The sequence below is a fragment of the Myotis daubentonii genome, chromosome 3, assembly GCF_963259705.1.
Source record: "Myotis daubentonii chromosome 3, mMyoDau2.1, whole genome shotgun sequence".
Classification (NCBI taxonomy): domain Eukaryota; kingdom Metazoa; phylum Chordata; class Mammalia; order Chiroptera; family Vespertilionidae; genus Myotis; species Myotis daubentonii.
In genome coordinates, this window is record NC_081842.1 from 21,877,459 (window position 1) to 21,900,275 (window position 22,817).

Sequence of the window (22,817 nt, forward strand, 5' to 3'; positions counted from 1 at the left end):
AAAGTCCTAACTTTGGATCCTGTTTTCCATTCAGAGGTCCTCCCAGTGTGGGAAATAAGAGAGTTCATCTTTTTTCTGGAAGCTGATAGCCTTGAAGAAGGATGAGTTCCACAGCAGTGGGCCCCCAACTGGGATGGCCAGCAGCCCTTCCAAGTTCAGCCTGGAGCTGACGGGCACTTTGCTTCCATTATACTTGCTATGGGGATATCTTGGGGTTCATTTTGCCTTTCTACTTCCTCCTCTAGTGGAGTGTCACTTGCCTGGGATAGCTTTTAAGTGATTTACTTTATGGATGTTTTCTGTAGAGCACTGTGTCTTTCCTTTGAGATCTGAATTTAATTTTAGTAACTGGATCGAATTTGATGTTACTTTTAAATGAGAACTCTCGTCATCATATCAGCCATCACTTTGTCTTTCCATATTAGTGCACCTATTATTCATCGCACCAATTTATTGACCTCATGGCTAACTGCTATCCATTTTTTGGTCTTTTTACTGTCAAATAAAATTAACTCTTCCTCATAGCTTTCTTAATCCAGGAAATTTTTATACTAATTTACCCAGTATTGAATGACTTGTAAATCTAATCATTTTACATGAAGTTTAGAAAACTTGGGCAAAACCAAATTAAATGTCTTACTGTTTTTTATTGCTTCAGTGTCCTGGAACACAATGGCCCCTGCATGGTTGATATAATTAATTTGACAATTAACTTAGGCATAGGCCACTGGGAGCTGGGTTACTCTCAGCAAGTTACATAACCAGTGTGAGCTTCAGTGTCTTTCTTTGTCAAACGTAGTCCTTGGGAGCAGGAAATGAGGTGATACCCGACATAGCACCATATTAATCTTCTCCAGCCCTCCTTCCCTTGCTTTTTCAACGAGTGTTTCAGGTAGAGTTCATGAAACCCAGATGATAATGCCACAGACACAATCCTTAGTCTCCTGTTTCTCAAAGAAAAAAAAAATAGAATAGAAGTTAACTAGAATAAAGTGATGAACCCTCATGGTTTTAAAAATAATATGTGCATATATGAATCCTCTACATGTGTTAATAATATATGTACATGTGAGGCTTCGTGTGACCCAGGCATGACGCTGGTTTCATAGAAGATGACAGGGCAACTGTTAATCTGGAATTGCTCCACATTCCTCACTATTGATTACCACATTTGGAATTGTATGGAGTTCTAACCATAATCACAAGAAACTCAAATACAGGAAGGTGCACTTTCCTTGATGGTCTGTAATTTAGTTCCACTGACAGCAGATTAGTCATGAAACCCCTAGGAGGATGCTTTCCACTGAGAGTCAGACGCAGGAATGTCTCGGCTGTTTTTACAAACAAACTAACCTGACGGAAGTTCATTTTCAGTCGAAGAATCTCATGCCACAATCATTGTAATTGTGTTTACTTATTCAGATACCACTTTGAATTGTTACTTTTTAGACTCTTTTTTGACAAGGTACAGACATAAATGTCAGGGCATTAGGCTGATCCACGACCCAATTCTTACCATGGGCCTTGAAGTAATTTTGGTGAATTCCTCAGATGAAAGATGGGCAACTCTTCAGCTAGAAATGTAGAGCCTCAGTATGTGTAAGGACCTTAATGATCTCTAGTCCAGTCACACATGTGAAACTTAAATTTGCTCTGATATATCCCAGTCAAATGAGATTTGACCCTTCAGAGCGAGCATGTCAAACTCAAAGACTAACATGGGCCAAATAAATGAGGCATGTGGCCCATGGCCCCGAGTTTGACATGCTTGCTTCAGAGTATCCTCTGGAGAGTTCTAGCTATTCAAATTCTTGCTTGATGTAAATCCCATGGCTTCCACCCTTGGCTCCAGATTCTCTTAAGGACATAAAAAGCAACTCTGCTCAAACTTATAAGGCTGCAAACTTTTTAAAAGATATATAATTATTGATTTCAAAGAGGAAGGGAGAGGGAGAGAGAGAGAGAAACATCAGTAATGAGAAAGAATCCTTGATCATTGATCAGCTGCCTCCTTCATGCCCCACACTGGGGATTGGGCCCGTAACCCCGGGCATGTACCCTACCCAGGAATTGAACCATGACCTCCTGGTTCATAGGTCAATGCTCAATCACTTAATGGCACTACAGATATTAACTGTTAGGTATCAGATAGGTAGGACAGAGTGGAACCCAGAACCAGCCCCAGCCCCACCTCTATCATCTGAGTGACCCTGGCTCTTTGTTCCTCATCTGCAAACTGCAAGGGTTAAATGAATGTTCTCTTCAAGTGTTTTCCAGCTTCACAAATCATTTGCATTTTTTACTTTTCTGTCCCATGTGGCAGAGTATCCACAAAGATAGTCAAAGAACCCAGACCCCTGATTTCCAGTCCAGTTCTGTGTATATTGCCAAGAACTATCCATAGGAACACTGATTAAAGCCAGGGATGCTTCCCCCCTTTTTCTCATTTCAGAACACTTTTCTTCAGGAAACAGTGCGGAGAGAGTGTGAAGAACGCTTTGAACTGACGGAGGCTTTGAGTCAGGCCAGAGAACAGCTCCTGGAGCTCAGGAGGCTCAGTGGAAGTTTACCGGTGACCCCGCGGTTCCTCAGCCCCGGCAGCCTCGCCGCCTCTGCAGCCGGTCATCAGGGAGAGAGAAACCTTGCAAAACTGAACTCTGAAAAGGGCACCAAAATCCCAGGCCTCAACATCGTGCCGAAACCCACTTCTTCTCCAACCTCAGCTCAGCCCAAGAGGGCCAACAGCTCAGGTCTGCCCAGCCTCCTACCGCACCCGCCCAGGGGCCCGGCATCTTCAATAAATGAGAACAGACAGAGACTGGCCGCCCTTCTGCGGAGGAGACTGAATCAGCCGTGACCGACCTGGAGTCAGGAGCAGATAGATCCACACAGCGTGCATGTAGCTGAGGATGACAAAGATCACGTGGCTATCCCAGAGTAAGAGTGCATGTCTACAGACATTCTTAACAAGAGAATTGAAAAAAACAACAAAGAGACAAACAAAAAAAAAACCTAAAGAGGTGGGAAGCCACATTTTCCAAGAGGCCTTTGAAATTGCAACAAATAATGAAATTGTTGTGATTCAGAGGCCAGTTTCTATATTTATGGAAAGTATGTTCAGATGTGCTCTACAAATACTCCCTCTCAGAGATCAATGGCAAAATTTTCACCCAGGACATTTTTTCTTTTTTTCTACCATTACAGGCAGAGATATCTCCACACACACAAAAAATAGGTTTTAGTGGTTTCATTGCTGTTCTTTCATTTGTTTGCTAAGCTGAATAGGTTAAATAGATGTAATTAGTATTCCAAATAGAAAATAAAAGTACTTTAGTCCTTAATTAGATAAATTCCAAAGTGCTTAGTTCAAATATTCATAGAGTTCTTCATCATCACCATTATCATCATCATCATCATCTTTTCTTTTCAGTCTAATTGTAATCTAGAAATGACAGGTAACATTTAAGAAGACATTCTTTCTTGTGAATCTGGGGATCTTAAAAAAGGGGGGCAAGCAACTCCAATTCAGGGAAAAACTAGTTTACTTTTCAAGCTATAGAGATTATTTTAGAAAATAGTAATCCTGGCCACGAAACAATTGCTCCACAGAGATTTTCTATGTTGAATGCTTTTTGGCATCAGAGCTAGGCTTTGATTTGAACTTGTATTCTCAAGCCATTGAGAAGAGAACTAATTCAAGACAGTTTAATCGAGGTTCCAATTTTATTACCCCTGAAAATGGGTAATTGGTTAATATGTTTTCTATTTCCAGAGTGGAAATTTAAACCAGAAACAAGACAAGCTATTTTAAGTTATCATGAACCTTCAGGCTCTGCCTGTTTCTAAAAACATAGCTCTATCTTAAGCTAGTGTTCATCTATCTATTTCTCCATCTAACAGAAGTGTATTTTTCTTCCAAGACTGGTTTTACTTAAATCATCCATCAGACTGCATCATGGATATTCAGACTTCTTACTCCCAGGTTAGAATGGTATATGACATGTGAATATGGCAGGCAAAACCCTCTGGTATTTGGCTATCATGTTGATAGGATTTCATGTTGATAAGGGTACTTGAAATCCCTTCCCTGGGCAAAAAAAAACTGAAGTTACTAAGCAAAATCAAGTTTATCTCCAACCATTCAAAGATTGGTCTAATCTACCAGTAGTAGATTTTGTCTGTTTTAACTTCAAAGAAAGCTCCACATTAGGTCCTCTAATTTCCCTGACTAGTTGAAATGAGCACATTTTGTGTTAAAGCTTAGAATGCTTATTTTTGTTGTACAGAGATTGGTGTTCACTATAATGGCATTTGACAAGAGAATGTAGCGACGTAGAATAGTGGTGCTGGGTGGGCCTTAGATGCCCAAAGAGGTCTCACTTGTCAGCTAGTTAGTTACAGAGCTAGAACCAGAGCCACTGTTACCTGACCCCAACCTTCCCACCTCACTTTTCCACTCTCCAGAGATTCCCTGGCCTCCATCATGACTTTTGTCAGAAACACCTACACTGAATTTACCTAATGTTTTCTTTAAATGCATTCACATTTTAAACTTTACATGTATGTAAAAAGGAAACACGACCCAAGGAAGAATAACTTTAAAGTAATGAGATTGATTTGCTAGTTTTTTTTCTAATATGCTTAAAATAAATGTGTGTCTATTAAAATACTAAATATTCGTTGGTATACTTTTAAAATCACCTTGTATAATGTCAGTAGTCATGCCAATTCTGGAGACCACTGCGCTAGACCTCAGTGTTTCTGATCTGGTGTCTGTCTGTTTGTATTGAAAATACTCATCATTAAGGGAAATGGCAAGAGCTAGTGAAAGCTTTAGCAAAAGCATGAGAGAATATTTGGGGCAACAATCTTTGTTATTCAATTATATGTGCTCTTTCAATTGTGCAATTGCAGCTATCTCTTCAGGAACCATGGGGATACACTTAGCTAAATTATGAATGTATTTAAATTTGTAAATAAAGACACACATAAGCTTTTCTAAAGTGATGTAAAGACTATCAGTGTGAAACTTGGTTTCTTGGTTTGTTGTTATGCTCTTGCTTTTACAATGAGTAATTCTGAAAATAATAGTTGAGAATAGTCATGATCTGTAGTAAGTAAGGCTGTGTTATATTCCGCAAGTATATCAGAGTGGTAATTCCATGATAAACAGAGAGACAAGATTTACATTTATTTCAGCCTAGATGATTTGAATGATATAGTCTAAACTGTGTGTATACCTTTTAAAGAAAGACACTTAAAGAAACAAGAAAAACATTAGAGTATGTAAACTGGGGGTTAGGAAGACATTCAAATTTTCCTTCATTTTCTCATCATGATGAACAAAATCTAAGCATAAAACAGTATCAGCAATGTTAAGAAAGTAGTGATTATGGCAAAATAAGGCTCTCAAATGCATATAATGGATAGTAAGTCTAAAAGTGTTAATTTCTCTATAGACATGCATTTTCCACGACCTCAATGGAAGGATTTATAGGTGTCAAAAAAAATGAATATTATAGAAAATATTTATTAGAGAAATGTAACCCTATTTGTTTATCTTCTTAAACTAATATAGTTGGGCAAAGATGGGAGAGTTCTATAGTTATCAGATTTTTCAAGCAATTTTTAAAAGTCTTGAATTAAATTATTATATTTATAGTTAGTCGGAACTGCTTTAGTTATATTTTCAGGCAATGGAATTGACTGGAAGACACATTGATATTAAAAATTATGTTAGACTAAGATTTTTTAGTATTTTTCAATAATTTCAAATGTACTTTTTATTAATTCCTTTTTTTTTACACAGCTCAACTTAAAGTAATTTAGTAAGACAGACTTGTGAATTACATATTTCCTGCAATTCTATTTTCAGTCATTACTGAAGACTAGTGCCACTCTAACAAGAAGTCGGTGGAAGAAATCAAAAGTCTTTTAGCAGCAAATAAAACTATACTCCAAGATTAGAGAAAATACTGTAGTTTACATCTTTGGGAGCAAAGCTGGTAAATGATTAGCTTGTTGCTCAGATGTGAAACAATGTTCAGATTCATAGATTTCCACACCCACCATTATCTACTCTTGTTTTTTTCACTTTGTAAGTAGCTTTGAATTACTTAAACTTTATTTTTCAGTTATGGTTTACATTCAATATTATTTTGTATTAGTTTCAGGTGTACAGCATGATGGCTAGACAGTCACATACTTTACTAAATGGCCCCCCCAAAATTTCTGGTTCCCACCAGGCACCACACATAGTTATTACAGTATTATTGATTATACTACCTATGCTGGACATTCATACCCATGACTCTTTTGTAACTACAAATTTTTTTGCAGTTTGTACTTCTTTAATCCCTTCCCCTTTTTCACCCATCACAAACTAAGGTTTTTAATGTTCTCTTAGTCTAAAAAGTTTTTGTAACAAAACAGATAAATTATAGCTAATTTCTTTGATTATGGAACGTTTGTCTTCTGAAGCTTTAGTTTCACAGTTCTTAAGATTATTGCAGCATTGCACTGGTAGAACAGCCTCGTATCCTGAAGGATTAATACACTGCAGCTGAAAATTCCCAGTCATCATGTTGTATCTTATGGGGCACTGGGAATCGATTTGGTATGTGCCCAAGATTCACAAATCCTATAATAATTGTGGATTTTTAAAACTCTTTTACTTTTGTGTTTTAAGAAAATAATTAATGTACACCTTTAATGGTCCCCGAACCATGAGAGACAGTAATGGGATCATTCCTAAGGCAGTGCCCATGTTGCCTTAAGGAAGTTCTACTTTTCCTTTTGAAATACTAACACTGTGTAGTCATACATTATAAAGCCAATGTAACTGTGTTAAATCTTTAGAATCTTAAATATGAGTATATCATGTTTGTATATTCTGAATTCACATATAAAATGGTCTCAACAACACAGTAGTTGAATCTGAAATACACATATCCTATGACAATATTTACCATGATCCAGAAAGTCAAAAGATTTCTTCCTTCTCCAGCATTTATATAGCGTACTGCTTTATTCATTGAGTACAAAAAAAATTACTAAATATCCCCCCCAAATATATATAGAGAGAATACTGGGCCACAGGAATTAATTTGCCCAAAATAAATTCTAGATAAGGCTGATGAATAATTTTTAAACGTCTTCAGTTTCTGAACATTTGATCTGTAGATTAATACTGAAGCTCATTATACATTCATTTCTTCAACAGATATAAAAAAAATTTAAAAAGCACTGTGAAACCTACGGAGATCATTAAAACGCACTACAGATGCCTGAGAATTGTGCAGTAGACGGCAGTGAGGAAGGATATGAAGAAATTACAATATAGGGCAGCAGGTGTTGAGTAGAGAAGAGAATCAAAAGCAAGGTGTTTACGAGTTCATCTTCTTGCTGGAAGGATCAGGGAACACTTTCAGCAAGAACTGGAATTTATAACAGCTCTTGAAGAGTGGAGTGGGTTTTCACACAGGAAGGTATACCAGGCAGAGGAGATGTATAAACAGTCATGGATATGGGAAATGTAGAAAATACTTGGCTATGGGAAGCAGTGGGAACCTGAAATGGTAGGTTGGCCCCATAGCATGAAGGTGTTGAATAAGGGCCCGTAGAGGATTTGGGCCAGAAGTGGCATGCACTTTATGGCCATTTGGAAACATCAGTCTGGCAGGAATGTATTGAAATAATTACAGAGTTGAAAGGCTGGAAGTGGAACACCAGTTGGTAGATTAGTACAGTAGTCCAGACAAGAATTAATCAAGTTCTGAATAAAGTGTTGGTAATGGGAATACACAGGAAGCAGCTGACTCAAATTCTATTCAGAGAAAGGGAAGAATGTGTTTCCTGCTAAATGCTTTAAAATCGTTACCAGCCATTGCCCTTAGCAGGGGTGCAATGTAGGAGATTGGCTCCAATTAAGGATCGCCCTCTATTTAAAAATATTACAGCTTCTCTGAAAAATGTGAAGTAACAAGAACTCCATTCCCATTTGGGCAACAGAGAACTAACCTCACAGACTCAGCATTCATTAAAAGTCTCCTTAAAGTCAAATGAAAAAGCAAATCTGAATAGTGTTCTAAAAATTATGGGGAAAGAATGTGGAAAGTGACATAAAAAGCCGCTATCATCTTGGGTCAAAAAACACAAAACACAACTGTGACTTTGGGGAATAACACAATGCAATAAAATGTTCTGATGTTTGTTAACCACTTATGAGGGGACATATAGAAGATAACAGCTAAGACAAAAATAAGGAATCCTATATCGTTCTGAAGGTAGCCGAGACACCACCTGATGCGGATCTGTAATTTTACAGGAGGTAATAGGTCTCTTAGAGGTTAAATAATTTCCCAGTCTTACAGCTGCTTAATAGGAGACTAGATGAGAGAGCCTGGGCCCCCAACTCTGGGTCACACATCGCATTGCTAGACTGGAAGAACAGTATCAGTGTTCAGAGTTTCTGCTACTCCTAGTTGTCCAGCAGGACCAGTGTCTCCTGGGAGCTTGTTAGAAATGCAGAACATCAGGCCTCATGCCCAAACCTACTGGATGAAATCTGATTTTAATGAGATCCTCAGGGGATTTGTGTATGCATTAAAGTATGAGAATCACTGCTCACAGTGGTGCCATTGGCCCTGCCATTGGCCCGATGAGAGCTATGCATTAGCATTGAACAGAAGTAGCCTTGCTGATGCCTAACCGAAACAGTGCTGCTCTGAGACCCTTTCCCACCCCCACATGTAGGCCCCTTCAATGCCTCAGCTCCCCAAGCGCTCAAATTCTATCTCTTCACCTATTGACTGCGAATCTGCAGCTCTCCAGGAAACTAGTGAATTCAAGGAAATCTACATTCAATTAATATTCATGATGCCTTATATCATCACCCAAGGTTCTGAGCCTGCAAAGAATTGGAGATTTATTTATTTGTAATGCATTTTGTGCCCTAGCTGGTTTTTCTCAGTGGTTAGAGTGTCAGCCCACAGACCAAAGGGTTGCGGGTTCAATTCCAGGGTCAAGGGAGCATACCTTGGTTGCAGGCTCAATCCCCAGCCCAGGTCAGGGTGCATGTGGTCGATGTGTCTCTCTCACATTGATGTTTCTCTCTAATCCTCTCTCTCTCCCCCCTCCTCCCTTCCTTCTATGCCCTCTAAAAATCAATGGAAAAATGTCCTTAGGTGAGGATTTTTTTAAAAAAATTCATTTTGTTCATTGGCAACTCATTGAATAATTGCAATTTTTAATCTCATAAAGGTACATAATTGGATATCCAATTCCCAAAAGAAAATTTGATAATACTAATTATTTTTTGAGGCCTGTGAAACTTAGAACATTAGATAACTTTTTAGAATTATGAAGTTAATATTAGAGTACCATTATTCCCCCTAAAAATAGTTCTTAATTACTTAAATAGAAAACTGTAACTTACAGTATTACACCTAGAGCAATTTATTTTTTTTTAAGGTAGAACTAAGAGCAATTGAATGAGAACTTGTTTCAGATATTTCAAAGTCTGTACTTAACACAGTAAGACATTATGCTCACTCGCCTGTGAGCATTGAGTCAGTTCATCTCATACCACAGGGCAGCCACGTTCTTTAAAATTTTTGAATTCAGAAAATTATAAAAAGGATCAATTCGTTTGCCATTAAAAATTTTCTAAAATATATATTTAAATATATTTTTATTGATTTCAGAGAGGAAGAGAGAGAGAGAAACATCAATGTGAGGGAAGCATTGATAGGCTGCCTCCTGCACGCTTCCACACTGGGGATCGAGCAGGGAACCCAGGCATGTGTCCTGACTGGGAATTGAACCATACATGACCTCCAGATTTATAGGGTGACACTCAACTACTAAGCCCTGCCGCTGGACTAAAAAGTTTTTTAATACCTTTTATTACCATACGTACTGCTGATATTTAGCTTGTATGGTTGTTTGTTACCACTATTAATTATTCTCATAAATAATAATTCAAACCCAAGAATTAAAGAGACATATAATTTAGAATATTGAAATATTCTTAAATAGAGGCTTTCATAAGATTTAACACTGGGAATAGATGTTTTCTGAAAAATACGAACATCTGGCTTTGCATTATGTACCATTGTCAAATATACCCACCTTTCTCCCAATGAGTTTGATATGATCTAACACATTAATCTAGAGAGACACCTTCTGCCCTCTGTCTTCTTAAAGTGAATACATTCTAAGGTTGTAAAGTTTTATCTGTAACCTAAAACTTCTAAGGAATTAAAGTCACTGCCAAGATTCAAGTGACTTCCTTTCATGGATTTAAAGCAGAATTTCTTAATAACCAGGGCAGCCAAGTTTCTATTCTCTATTACTAGACTTTTAAAATGCTTGAGGTTGGACCTAGCAGGTTTGGCTCAGTGGATAGAGCCTTGGCCTGTGGACTGAAGGGTCTCAGGTTTGATTCAGGTCAAGGGCACATATCTGGGTTGTGGACTCAATCTCTAGTAGGGGTTGTGCAGGAAGCAGCCAATCAATGATTCTGTCTTATCATTGGCTAGAGGCCTGGTGCATGAAATTTGTGCACTGGGGTAGCCGGGGGCTGGTGTCTCCTCAGCTCAGCCTGCACCCTCTCCAATCCAGGACCTTCGGGGGATGTCCGACTGCCGGTTTCAGGGATCGGGCCTAAACTGGCAGCCGGACATCCCTCTCACAATCCGGGATTGCTGGCTCCTAGCTGCTCACCTGCCTGCCTGCCTGATCACTCCTAACTAACCCTCCCTGCCAGCCTGGTCGCCCCATGCAGCCTGCTGTTCAGTAATTTGGTCATCCCTCACTAACCCCTTTGTCGGCCTGGTCACCCCACGCAGCCTCGTGTTCAGTCATTTGGTCCCCGCTCACTAACCCCTCTGCTGGCCTGGTCGCCCCACACAGCCTGTTGTTCAGTTGTCCCTCACTAACCCCCCTGCTGGCCTTGTTGCGCCACACAGCCTGCTGTTCTGTCATTACTATGATGGAGTCCCAGACAATTTGCATATTCCTCTATTATTAGTATAGATGTTTCTATCTCTCTCTCCCTCTCCCTTCCTCTCTGAAATCAATAAAGACATATTTTTTAAAAAAGAATTCTATAAAAAAATGTTTGAGGCTGAAGCTGGACTCTCATAGGATCTCAAAACTAGAATCTTTTTTCTTTTTCCTGGGGATGCACAGTACTCAGTATAAAACTGAGGTTAGTGAGAGCAGTGGGTCGGGGGAAAAGACCCACTACCTCATTTAATAAGTTGTTAGGTAAGGGCTTCATCCACATTTCCCCTCCAGAATTGTCAGTATTTTTGCTAATGTGCCCTGAAAACATTTTTTAACCATGTACTTCTTCCACATTTTTAGGTTGACATCTAAAACATTTCATTGTAAATTTAAATGGTTGCAAAGGATGTTGTGAAGATAACCAGTATATTATGAATATGGATATTTGAAAATAAAACTGTTAATTCAAGATATTTTTATGATTGTAAACCTTTTATTGATCTCTTATTTCAAATTACTACAAAACACCTGAATAACTTTATAAAGTTCTTCTAGATTGAGTTATTATTAATATACTACTATTTAAAACATAACTATATTACAAAATTTGACTATTATTAAGCATAAAAGTTAAATTGTACTGACACTGCATTTCTTGATGAGATGAATGAATATTTAATGTTTCCTTTTACAGTTAACCAAAAAGAAGTAGATGTAGTAAAAAATAATTGCTCTTATTTACTTTTTATTAATAGGAGATAGAAAACATTAAACATTTTTAAATGAAGTAAGATGATGATTTTTACTGACTATATCTGAGTCATCCTAACTAATAAAGATGGAATATGCAAATTGACCATCATACTATCACAAAGATGGTGGCACCCATAGCCACAAGATGGCGGTGCCCAGTCCCTCAGCCTTGCCGGAGTCCCCCAGTCCTTTCAGCCTGCCGGGGAGGAGGGGGTGGCAGGCGCGCAGTGCAGCTGGACCCGCCCTCAGCCCCCCAGCTGCCCAGGGCCGGCCTGAGGTGCAGGCAAGCCTCAGATGTCGGCTGCCCAGCAGCCCAGGGCCGCCCAAGGCTCATGTAACAAGGGCTGGCTGAGGCTTGCGCTGCTGGCAGTGGCAGCAGCAGAAGTGTGATAGGGTGTCGCCTTCCCCTGATGGCCCAGTTGCCTTCTGCCCCTGAGGGCTCCCAGACTATGAGAGGGGGAAGGCCAGGCTGAGGGACCCCCACTCCAGTGCATGAATTTTCATGCACCGGGCCTCTAGTGAATAATAACAGTAAAACATGGAAAAATATAACCTTCCAATATGTAAGGCCATCTCTCCATCCCATTGTACTGGTCATACAACCAGTATTAGAGTTTGGATTAAAGGCTCTTGAAAATGTTTGTCAAACTATTTTTAATTTGATACTTTAAATCAGTCATGATGCATTTCAGTAGTGTATATATATATATATATATATATATATATATATATATATATTCTTTTTTTTAAATTGTTTTATTGCTTAAAGTATTACAAAGGGTATTACATATGTGTCCTTTTTTTTTTCCCCGCCATTGACAATCCCCTGGCCTCCCCTACCCCGCAGTGTCTTATGTCCATTGGTATATATTCTATATTACCATTCTTAGTTACTGAAGTCCTAATGTTCCTGATACTAACTTCATAGGTGCACTCTTAGTTATGAATGGCCCAGGGATGCCCATAGTTCCTGCAACCATCCCCACGCCTAGAGGAACGCAGGACAGATGTTGGAGGGGTGGAGGAAAGGGTATGTGTCCAAATGGGTCTGAAGGCACGTGCCTGACTATATCCTGACTGTATCTCACCCACAAAATCTTTACAAACTATTCATTTACTTATTTTTATTATGTATGCCTCTTTTGGCCTTCCTTCATGTAAAAGCTGTTAATGGAGAAACCATGTATCCATATGCTATTGAAACTCAGTTATTAAAGGATTAATACAAACCTTAGTCCAAATGTAATTCCATGGGTTTCCGTATACAGCTCTTCTCATAAAGGTTTTGAATTTTCCAGGAAACATCTCAGCATTTTTCTTGACCATTTTTTGATTGATCTCAACCCTCCTGAGGGGGTAATTTCACCTCAGATCTTCTAACTTAGCTAAATATGGTAAAAATGGGGCTATATACTCCCTTAGCCCACTCAGGTTAGGGTCAGGGTCTCGCTGCAGGTCAGACGGGGGGAGTTTCCTTCATTGCCAAGGGACATGAATGAAAAGGTGTGGAGCCCTCTTTGCCTGGTGAAAGGGCATCTTCACAGGCATCAGGCTTATGCCCTCACTTCGTGTTCCCGGTTTAAAAGCAGGGACTAGATTTCTGGTGCAAAATGGTGTGGCATCTCACTAACAGGCCTCGGTGCAGGCCCTTCCAATATCCCTTCAGAAACCCTGTGAAGGAAAAGAAAAGTCACATATACATAGCACACGGGGAACAAAGTCACAACAATAACCTGGACCCTCATTGCTGTGTAGCGTGGATGCTACCTCTCAAGGCCAATTTGCTGGGAACATTCTGAAATGATAGGTCCTAAAACAAGGCTAAAGAAGGGGCTTGTATGAGTGAGTGGTGGGGGCAGGAGAGAGGGCAGTGGGGGGTATATGCTGGGAAGAGAAATCCTCTCGAGGGCAGCAGTGGCTCCGCGGATCAGTGCCCGGCAGCACCAGCAGAGTGTGGCCTGTGGGAAGGGTACATTTCACTGCAGTACTCGTAGCGGCAGCAGCAACAGCAATCATGTAGCAGTAGCGACAATGATAATAGTTGATATTTATTTTGTCTGATGGGCAATGCACAGTGCCAAGGGCTTTAAAATCATTTCATTTAATCCTCCCAAGACCCTTTGAGATTGGTATATTTATTAGACACCGCTACCTGTGAACTGGACTGGGGACCAGGCCCATCACCTTGCCCTCCAGTTGCCTCTCTGAGAAGGGATGTGACCCTCAACCAACAGCAAACTTGAGAGGTGTCCCTGTACCCTGTTGACCTTAAGATCTGGCCTCATTTAAAGATGAGCAATCAAGGGAAAATGAAGAGGGAAAACCCCAGCTTAGACCCTCTGGATAAAGCATTATAGAATGAAGGAAAGTATCATGTAGGAAAACAAAACAGAGCTGCATGAAGGATGGATGCAGACTCTGAAAAGGATGCTTTGGGAAGCTATGTAACATCCTGCAGGAGCAGAATATTATAACCCTTTTCCAAAATGTGTCATTTTCTGTATTAAGTCCTTAGGTCCTGTGCTTTCTGATTCATTTCTAGAATATGGTGTCCTAGCTGTAGCCTTTAAAAAGCAGGCCCTTCTAAATACAAAGGAGAAAAAGTATGAAGACCGGTACAAAAGGAAAGAGAAAGAACAGATGATGCAGCCGTTCACGCAGAAAAAAACTCTCCAGATAAAGTCCAAGGCCAAAATCTACAAGAATAAAAATATGTTCTAAATTTATTAATCATCAGAGTACTCCTAGAAATTGCCTTGTAAAAGTCCCTTTTTGAGGTGTAGGTCTTCAAAACTTAAAGTTGCTTTGTGGGATAAAGCCTTTTATTCTCAAAGGTCACTCATGCTCACTTGTCATTGTTAATATCAGGATGAAATTAACACCCATCATTTTAGAGAGTACAAACTCCCATTGTTTTGTTTGAGAGAAGAGGATCGTAATACCATCTTTGCTCTTCCATCGTATTACGTGCTCTTCCATCATATTACGTGCTCTCCATTTCTCTACCCTCCCCCCACACTTTCTTGCCATCTTGTGAATAGATGTTATTTTTTCTTTTCTTCTTTTGCCTATTATTCCTTCTCTCTCCCCTATTTGTGCTCTTTTGGAAACAGTGATCTCTATGTCTATTTTTAGGAGTTACCCTAGACATTTCCATGTGCTGACTTCACTTCTGATGCTCCATCCAAACAATGCAAGAAGCTCAGAACATTTCAACGACAGTTTTCACCCCGTTCCAATTTCTATTGTATTTTGGCCAGTACTAATATTTGAATTGCATCTTGCTTGTGCAACCTTACAAATTAGACATTGTTATTATTAGTTATACTAGGGGCCCGGTGCACGAAATCCGTGCACTGGGTGTGTCTGGGGAGGGGAGTGTCCCTCAGCCCAGCCTGCCCCCTCTCACATACTGGGAGCCCTCAGGCGTTGACCCCCATCACCCTCCGATCACCTGATCGGCCCCTTGCCCAGGCCTGACGCCTCCGCCAGAGGCATAGACCCCCATCACCCTCCGATCGCCTGATCGGCCCCTTGCCCAGGCCTGACGCCTCCACCAGAGGTGTCAGGCTTGGACAGGGGACCCCCATCTCCCCCTGATCACTGGCTCTGGCCCCCGCCCAGGCCTGAGGCCTCTGGCCCAGGAATCATGCCTGGGCAGGGGACCCCCATCTCCCTCTGATCGCTTGCTCCACCCCCCGCCCAAGCCTGACGCCTCTGACCCAGGCTTCAGGCCTGGGCAAGGGGACCATCATATCCCCCCAATCCCCGGCTCAGCCCCCCCGCCCAGGCCTGATGCCTCAGCCAGAGGAGTTGACCCTCATCACCCTCCGATCACCAATCACCGGATCAGCCCCTTGACCAGGCCTGAGGCCTCCGGCAGAGGTGTCAGGCCTGGGCAGGGGACCCCCAGCTCCCCGCGGTTGCAGGCTCCGCCCCGGCCCAAGCCTAACGCCTCTGGCCTAGGCGTCCGGCCCGGGCAGCGGGGACCCGCAGCTGCAGCGGCCCCACGATCGTGGGCTCCGCTTTAGGCCCAGGCAAGGGGCCCCTAGCTCCCGGGACTGCCAGCTTCGACCGTGCCCAGCTCCCATCGCTGGCTCCACCCCTACTTCCTGCTATCACTGGCCAGGGCGGAAAAGGCACCTGATTCTCTGATCATGGCTGGGGGGCAGGGCAAAGGCGGCCCCAGGGCCGCCTTTGCCCTGCCCCCCAGCTCTTAGCTCCCCCCTGGGTTTCCGATCACTGTCAGTGGCAGGAGGCTTCTTCCTGCTTTCCCTTTTGCCTCCCTGCATTGTGCCTACATATGCAAATTAACCGCCATCTTGTTGGCAGTTAACTGCCAATCTTAGTTGGCAGTTAACTGCCAATCATAGTTGGCAGTTAACTGCCAATCATAGTTGGCAGTTAATTTGCATATAGCCCTGATTAGCCAGTGAAAAGGGTATCGTCGTACGCCAATTACCATTTTTCTCTTTTATTAGATAGGATGCAGTAAACACTGCTTTAGATTTACCCAACATATTTATCATTTTCTTTGCTCACCATTTATTCGTGCATCTCAGATCTTCCTCCACTTGGCCTCATAATCTTTCTGCATTTTTCATTTCTATCATTTCCGAGGCCTCTTTCCTTGGCTTATAATCTTATTGCATTAGGTCTTACCCTGATGAACTTATTTAAATTTACCTCTTAAAAGGTAAATAGAAGAAGTTGAAAATTTTATTCAACTTGTGTTCAATCTGCTTGATTTTTAAAAATTTCTCTCTTATTCCTCATTCCCAAACTTTTATTTCTTTACCATATCAAACATGCTTATTTTGTGTTCTGTGTCTGATCACCTTTACAGATCTGATTTTGCTGCCTACTGTTTCTGCCAGCGCACACAGTGCTTTATTTTCGTGCGTGTGTATGTGTGTGTGTGTGTGTGTGTGTGTGTGTGTGTGTGTGTGTGTGTGTTGGGAGTGAGGGGGGAGCAGAGTGTACCTATGTGTGTTTTTTTGCTCCCAGAATGTTTGTATGATCAACTGGGAGGAGCAAATGCAAATCTTTTCTGGAAGAATGCAATCTTAGCCCAGATCTCAAAGAGTTCCTATAGCCCTAATCCTAACCGGTTTGGGTCAGTGGCTAGAGCGTCAGCCTGCGGACTGAAGGGTCCCAGGTTCAATTCTGGCCAAGGGCATATACCTTGGCTGCAGGCACATCCCAAGTAGGGGGTGTGCAGGAGGCAGCTGATCGATGTTTCTCGCTCATCGATGTTTCTAACTCTCTATCTCTCTCCCTTCCTCTCTGTAAAAAATCAATGAAATATATTTAAAAAAAGAGTTCCTATAAAGATGGAAGCATAAAATTCCATGCACTGAAAGGTGGTTCAATTCCTGATTAGGGCATGTACCCAAGTTACAGGTTTAATCAATCTCTCTCTCTCTCTCTCTCTCTCTCTCTCTCTCTTCCTCTTTCCCTCCCTCCCTCCCTCCTTCCTTCTCTCCCTCTCTGTAAAATCAATTTTTTAAAAAAGATTGAAAACAATTAGGAAAAAACTTCACTCAAAAAATCCAAAATTTAAAGGACAAAACGTATCACTATCCTTAATTTTCTAGGCATTTCCAACTCTGTTTCCCTTATACTACCACCACTGGCCAAGGGCAAGTACCACCTCTCTACTGTTTGCTTTTCCCTGTTGGTGTGCATGGGAGACCTGGAAATGTTACCTGTAAGCTGGGCTGGGGTGAGTGTTAGCAGAGCTCTCCCTGTAGTACCCCAGCAATCTGTGACTGTGCAACATGTATTTCTAATGCAAACTGCATTTCAAGTTAGTCTTATACAGAAACACCCTTTGAAGTCATAGGGAAAGTGTGGCTGGGTTGAGAGAGTTGACACTGTAAAGCTGTCTTTTGTTTGGAGTCAGGATCAAACACTACATCTGTCATCGGCAGAACAATAGTATTTTGACCTCTATCTCTTTATACAGCATTTAGACAAGAAATTACTGGGTAATTTTTTTTTATCACACCCTGCCCCTTCCTGAGCTGGATAGTTTTTAAGTCATGATGTCAGTTTTACTTACAGTTATTCTTTAATCTTTATGTCAATAACAGACTCAAACATATTGAATCGCCTTCCTTAGTTAGCATGGACTGAATTCCATATCTAATGCCTAAGGAACTACCTGAGGTCTGTTTCAAGAGAACAATTCTGAACTACCTACATCTTCTGCTTTGTCATGCTTGGGAGAAACAGACCCTCTTTTATTAATCTATGAACAATCGAAAAAATAAAAAGCGGAGTTTACCAAGTTCAAGTTACTATCTTTATGTATTGGCATTTGGAAATGTCTCTATCATTGTTTTTCATTATCACCATGGCTTTTAAAGCCTCCACTATAGTCATTTTGTCACAGGAGTGAACACCCGCAACTGCAAGAAAACAATGGGCCTCCCTTTGTAATGTGATGTGGGGGAAGTGTTTTTTAATTTCCTAACAGGTGCAGGGCTGTGAGTCTGACTCATAAAGATAGTAATTATACCTCTTTTCTGAAGGGAAGCCGCAGAGAGAGAGAACACACTGAAATGAATGAAGAAAGTTCACTTTATCTGGAGAATTCATGATCCTGACAGGTTTTTTTTAACATGAATCATTGCTTGGTGAAGTACAGTGCAGGAGTGGGTATTTGTCTTTGTGTCAAAGACAAGGACTTTTAGCAAATTGGATCTCTTCCTACCTTTAGACGACTCAAGGAAGATAAAATCTTAAGGGCTTTAGAGTGTTGAGCAGGGATAGAGACTTCTCACGGATTGGAACAGAAGTCTTTCCAGTTTCAACTGGCAGATAAAATGTATTTCAGAACTGATTTTCACCTAAAGAACTTTTTAATGTTCGAATACTCCACACCGGCCGGTGGTAATTGTGTCAATGTGCTACATTATGTGAAAATGAGAGCTGATGGATCCGTGTGGAGCGTGCGCATTAGTGATCTCATGAATCTGAACAAGAAATGTTTTCTCGTTCCTTAAGTAGTCACATGAGGTGGGGGGAGGGGTGGGAGAGGGCTGGTTTGACAATAAGGTAGTGTGACAAAGACCAGCTGAAAACAAGGGGCAAAAAATGCAAGATGGGTGCACTTGAATTGCAAAGGGTAAGTGTGTGACCTTGAATATTTGCTCCATGCTTTATTCAGCACATGTAGCTCACAGATATGGGCATAAAATAGTCCCAAATCCAATTAGACTCAGTAGGAGATTGTGTTTCTCTCTCTCTCTCTCTCTCTCTCTCTCTCTCTCTCTCTCCCTCTTTCTTTCTCTCTCTCTCTCGTTTTGAGAATATGATATAAAATGATAAAAATAGACATTGACGAAAAAGGAAGTTGCTAGGAATTAATTTGATAAGAAAATTATAAAGAGCAGCTACTAGTCACCCTAGCTCTTGGCACTCCTGCCTGTCCTTAAATCATCCTCCCACTGCTTACAGCAATTTCTCTCCCAGGCTCCTTTCCCGATGCACTTCATTCAGCTTCAGTAAACCGGCAGAGCTGTGATGGATGGATGCCTCCTGCACACAGCGACACGTCCTGCGTCACTTGGCCATTATCGCTGTGTTGTGGCCGACAGTGGTACTGAAGAAGATTTGTTTGAGGTTTCCTTGAACACCAAACAAAAAGCAAGCTAACAAACAAAACCCACCTGAAATTAGATCTTGTCATTGACTGTCGAGAAGGGCAAGTTGTCACAGACTTCTACCGAAGCAGACGGTTATTTAAAGGGGCATGGGAGCAAGAATAGCATAAGCCTGGAATTTGCAACCAGGAACGTGTCTGTGGATAGAACTTGGATCGCTGTGCTCATTCATTTCTTTCACTGACATCTACAACGACAGGGACGGTAAACATCACCAAGAATTCACTGTGTCCCTTGTGCTATGGACTGTGCCCCCTGTCCACCACCCCAAATTCAGATGTAGAAGTCCTAATCCCTAATGTGACAGCATTTGGAGATCTGGCCTTTCAAGAGGTAAATTTAAATAAGGTCATCATGGTAAGGCCTAATGCAATAAGATTACTGTCCTCAAAAGGAGAGGCAGAGACACAAGGATGTGCAGGTGCAAAGGAAAGACCCTGGGAGGACACAGTGAGGAGACGTGCCAACTACAAGCCAAGGAAAGAGGCCTCGGAAGAAATCAACCCTGCCAACACCCTGATCTTGGACTTGCAGCCCCCAGATGGTGAGAAAATAAACTTCTGATGTTGAAGCCACTCAATCTGTGGTAGTTTGTTATGGCAGCCCAAATGGACTGAGGCATCGGGAGGGTTTGCAGGCATAATGCCATCCCCCGGTGACATCCAGTTGTAGCCCAGAAACATGGAGATAGCCAGAATCCCATGAACGCCTGACGTACACACCAGTTTGGCTTTTCTGTCAATTTCCATCTCTCTCGTGCGTTATGCTAGTAGCATAAAGAGAACGGAAGGACCCTCAATTAGATTCACTGTGCTGGGTACTGTGCTGGGTGCTTTAAGGACACAAAAATGTCTCAAGGATTTGCTTCCTTTAAGGAGCGCATCGCCTAGAGGAAGACAAGATGAGTCAGGACACTGGCATAGGTGTAAAAAATGGCTTTTGCAGACAAGAATGACTAATTCTAATTTTGGGCTTAGGATTGTGGGAAGATAGGAAGGATCGGGGCCGGTTTCAGAGAGGGAGAAATTTGAGTAAGACCGTCTCGGTATCTACCGCTGTCTAACAAACCACTCCCATCCTAGTGTGTGAAACCACCCCCTATTATAATGCTCAGGCTGTCTGTGCATCAGGAATTTGGGTGGACACAATGTGAACAGCTTGCCTCCGCTCCATGCTGTCTGAACCCCAGTTGGCGGGGAGTGACACAAAGGACAGGGGGCTAAAGGCACCCACTTTCCAGATGGCTTCTTTTTTAAAAAAAAGAAATTTAACATATATTTTTATTGACTTCAGAGAGGAAGGGAGAGGGAAAAACAGATTCAATGACGAGAAAGAATCATTGAACAGCTGCCTCCTGCACGCCCCCTACTGGGGATGGAGCCTGCAACCTGGGCATGTGCCCTGGCCAGGAATCAAACGATGACTTCCTGGTTCATAGGTCGACGCTCAACCACTGGGCCACCGTGGCTGGGCCCAGATGGCTTCTTCATTCATGCGCCAGGTGCTTGGGATGAAGGACATACGCAACTGGAATGTTGACCAGAGCGCCCCCCAGATGGCCTTTGCAGCACAGCAGCCTCAGGTGGTCGACCTCTTACTTGGAGGTCACGGCTTTCACACCCATGTTCTTAGCAAAAGCAGTGAAAACTGCATAGACTTACTTGACCTAGCCTCAGAAGTCACAGAGCACCATTTCCACTATGCTCATTGCTGGAAGCAGTTCCAAATAAAGGGAAGAGGCCCAGACCTCACCTCTCTTTGACAGGAGTGATCAAACATTTGTTGCCACCTTTTAAAACTGCCAAACGTCCTAGCTGGTTTGGCTCAGTGGATAGAGTGTCAGCCTGCGGAAAAGGGTACCGGGTTCAATTCTGGTCAAGGGCATGTACCTCTGTTGCAAGCTCCTCCCGGCTGGGCCCTGGTCGGGGCTCATGCAGTGGGCAACCAATCCATGTGTTTCTCTCACATCAATATTTCTCTGTCTTTCCCTCTCTCTTCTACTTTCTGTAAAACTCAATGGAAAAATATCCTCAGGTGAGGATTAACAACAACAACAAAAAACTGTCACAGGAGCCCTAACCAGTTTGGCTCAGTGGATAGAGTGTCAGCCTGCGGACTCAAGGGTCCCAGGTTCGATTCTGGTCAAGGGCATGTACCTGGGTTGCGAGCACATCCCCAGTAGGGAGTGTGCAGGAGGCAGCTGATTGATGTTTCTCTCTCATCGATGTTTCTAACTCTCTATCCCTCTCCCTTCCTCTCTGTAAAAAATCAATAAAATATAAATTTTTTAAAAACTGTCACAGGACCTTGAAGCATGAATAAGATTTCAATAAGCCTCATGCACTAAAGCTTTATTACCTCAAGTGTTGTTGTTTTTTCTGATTTTACGTGGAATGTACACTATTTAAAACAATACTATGGAAAAACATAAAGAAACTCATTCATTATTTTAGGAGAAAGCTATGTGCCTGGACCTGAGCTGGGAATTAAAGCTATAATCTTAAGACACAGTTCCTACCCTCAAGTTGTTTACAACCTACTAAACTACCCATAACACCCCATCAAGAGGTTCCACCGTCGTTTTGGTGCATCCTGTGCAGTTTGACTGAAACAAATGGACATTACCCTGTACAGAGTGTGCGGCTTGTTTCCCCCGGGTGCACAAGAGAGTGTGAGGATTTTCTTCACGGTATTAGATCTTCTACAAAACTGTGGGGACTTTTTTAATGGATCATATGAATGGACCATTGTTTATTTAACCGTTTCCCAGTTGCTGGACAGTTTTTGCTACTACAAAACACTACTGTAGTAAATATGCTTACACATTTTTAAACTTGTCTAACTCTTTAGGATAAATTCCTGAATTTGTTGAATTACCAATTCAGGGGGAAAGATGTTAGAAGCTCTTGATGATAGTTTTCCAATTTGGTTTGCAAAACTGCTGTCCCAGTTTGCATTTCCACAGCGTGTGTGTGAGGAGCATCAAGCAGCAGAGCCCCTGGGAAGCCAGGCTGTTCCCCGGGACAGGGTGGAGAGAATTGGCTCAGTCTGAATTGAACTAAAAAAATCCGGAAAGAAAAAAAAAAAGCCTAAAGCCATGTTACAAACCACAATCAAGTAATGACCACATAGGCTTGGCAACCAAAAAGGCAGGTTCTAGGAAATAATTACTGCAGAGCCAGGGTAGATGAAAGACTTCAGTGGCTTCTAGCACAGCTTTGGGGCAACGTTCTGAAACAAAGTGTGACTTGGGGGACACTCAGAAGCACAGGTTCAGTGTGGCGTGGTGAGGGCTCCTTGGGTGATAAGCAATAGGAACCAACTCCGCTAATGTCGACCAAAAAGAAATGCACTGACTTCTCAGTGGCGTGGGATCAAGGCTCA

At 41.8% G+C, this 22,817-nt stretch overlaps 1 protein-coding gene across 1 annotated transcript in view; it reads left to right on the forward strand.

Annotated features, from left to right (window-relative positions):
• Positions 1-5,389, forward strand: part of LEKR1 (leucine, glutamate and lysine rich 1) — a 117,585-nt gene extending 112,196 nt beyond the window's left edge. Inside the window, exon 12 of the mRNA XM_059686878.1 lies at positions 2,453-5,389. Coding sequence (XP_059542861.1) covers positions 2,453-2,857 — 405 coding nt within the window. The 3' untranslated portion in view covers positions 2,858-5,389. The remainder of the gene's footprint in view (positions 1-2,452) is intronic.
• The last annotated feature ends 17,428 nt before the right edge of the window (positions 5,390-22,817 follow it).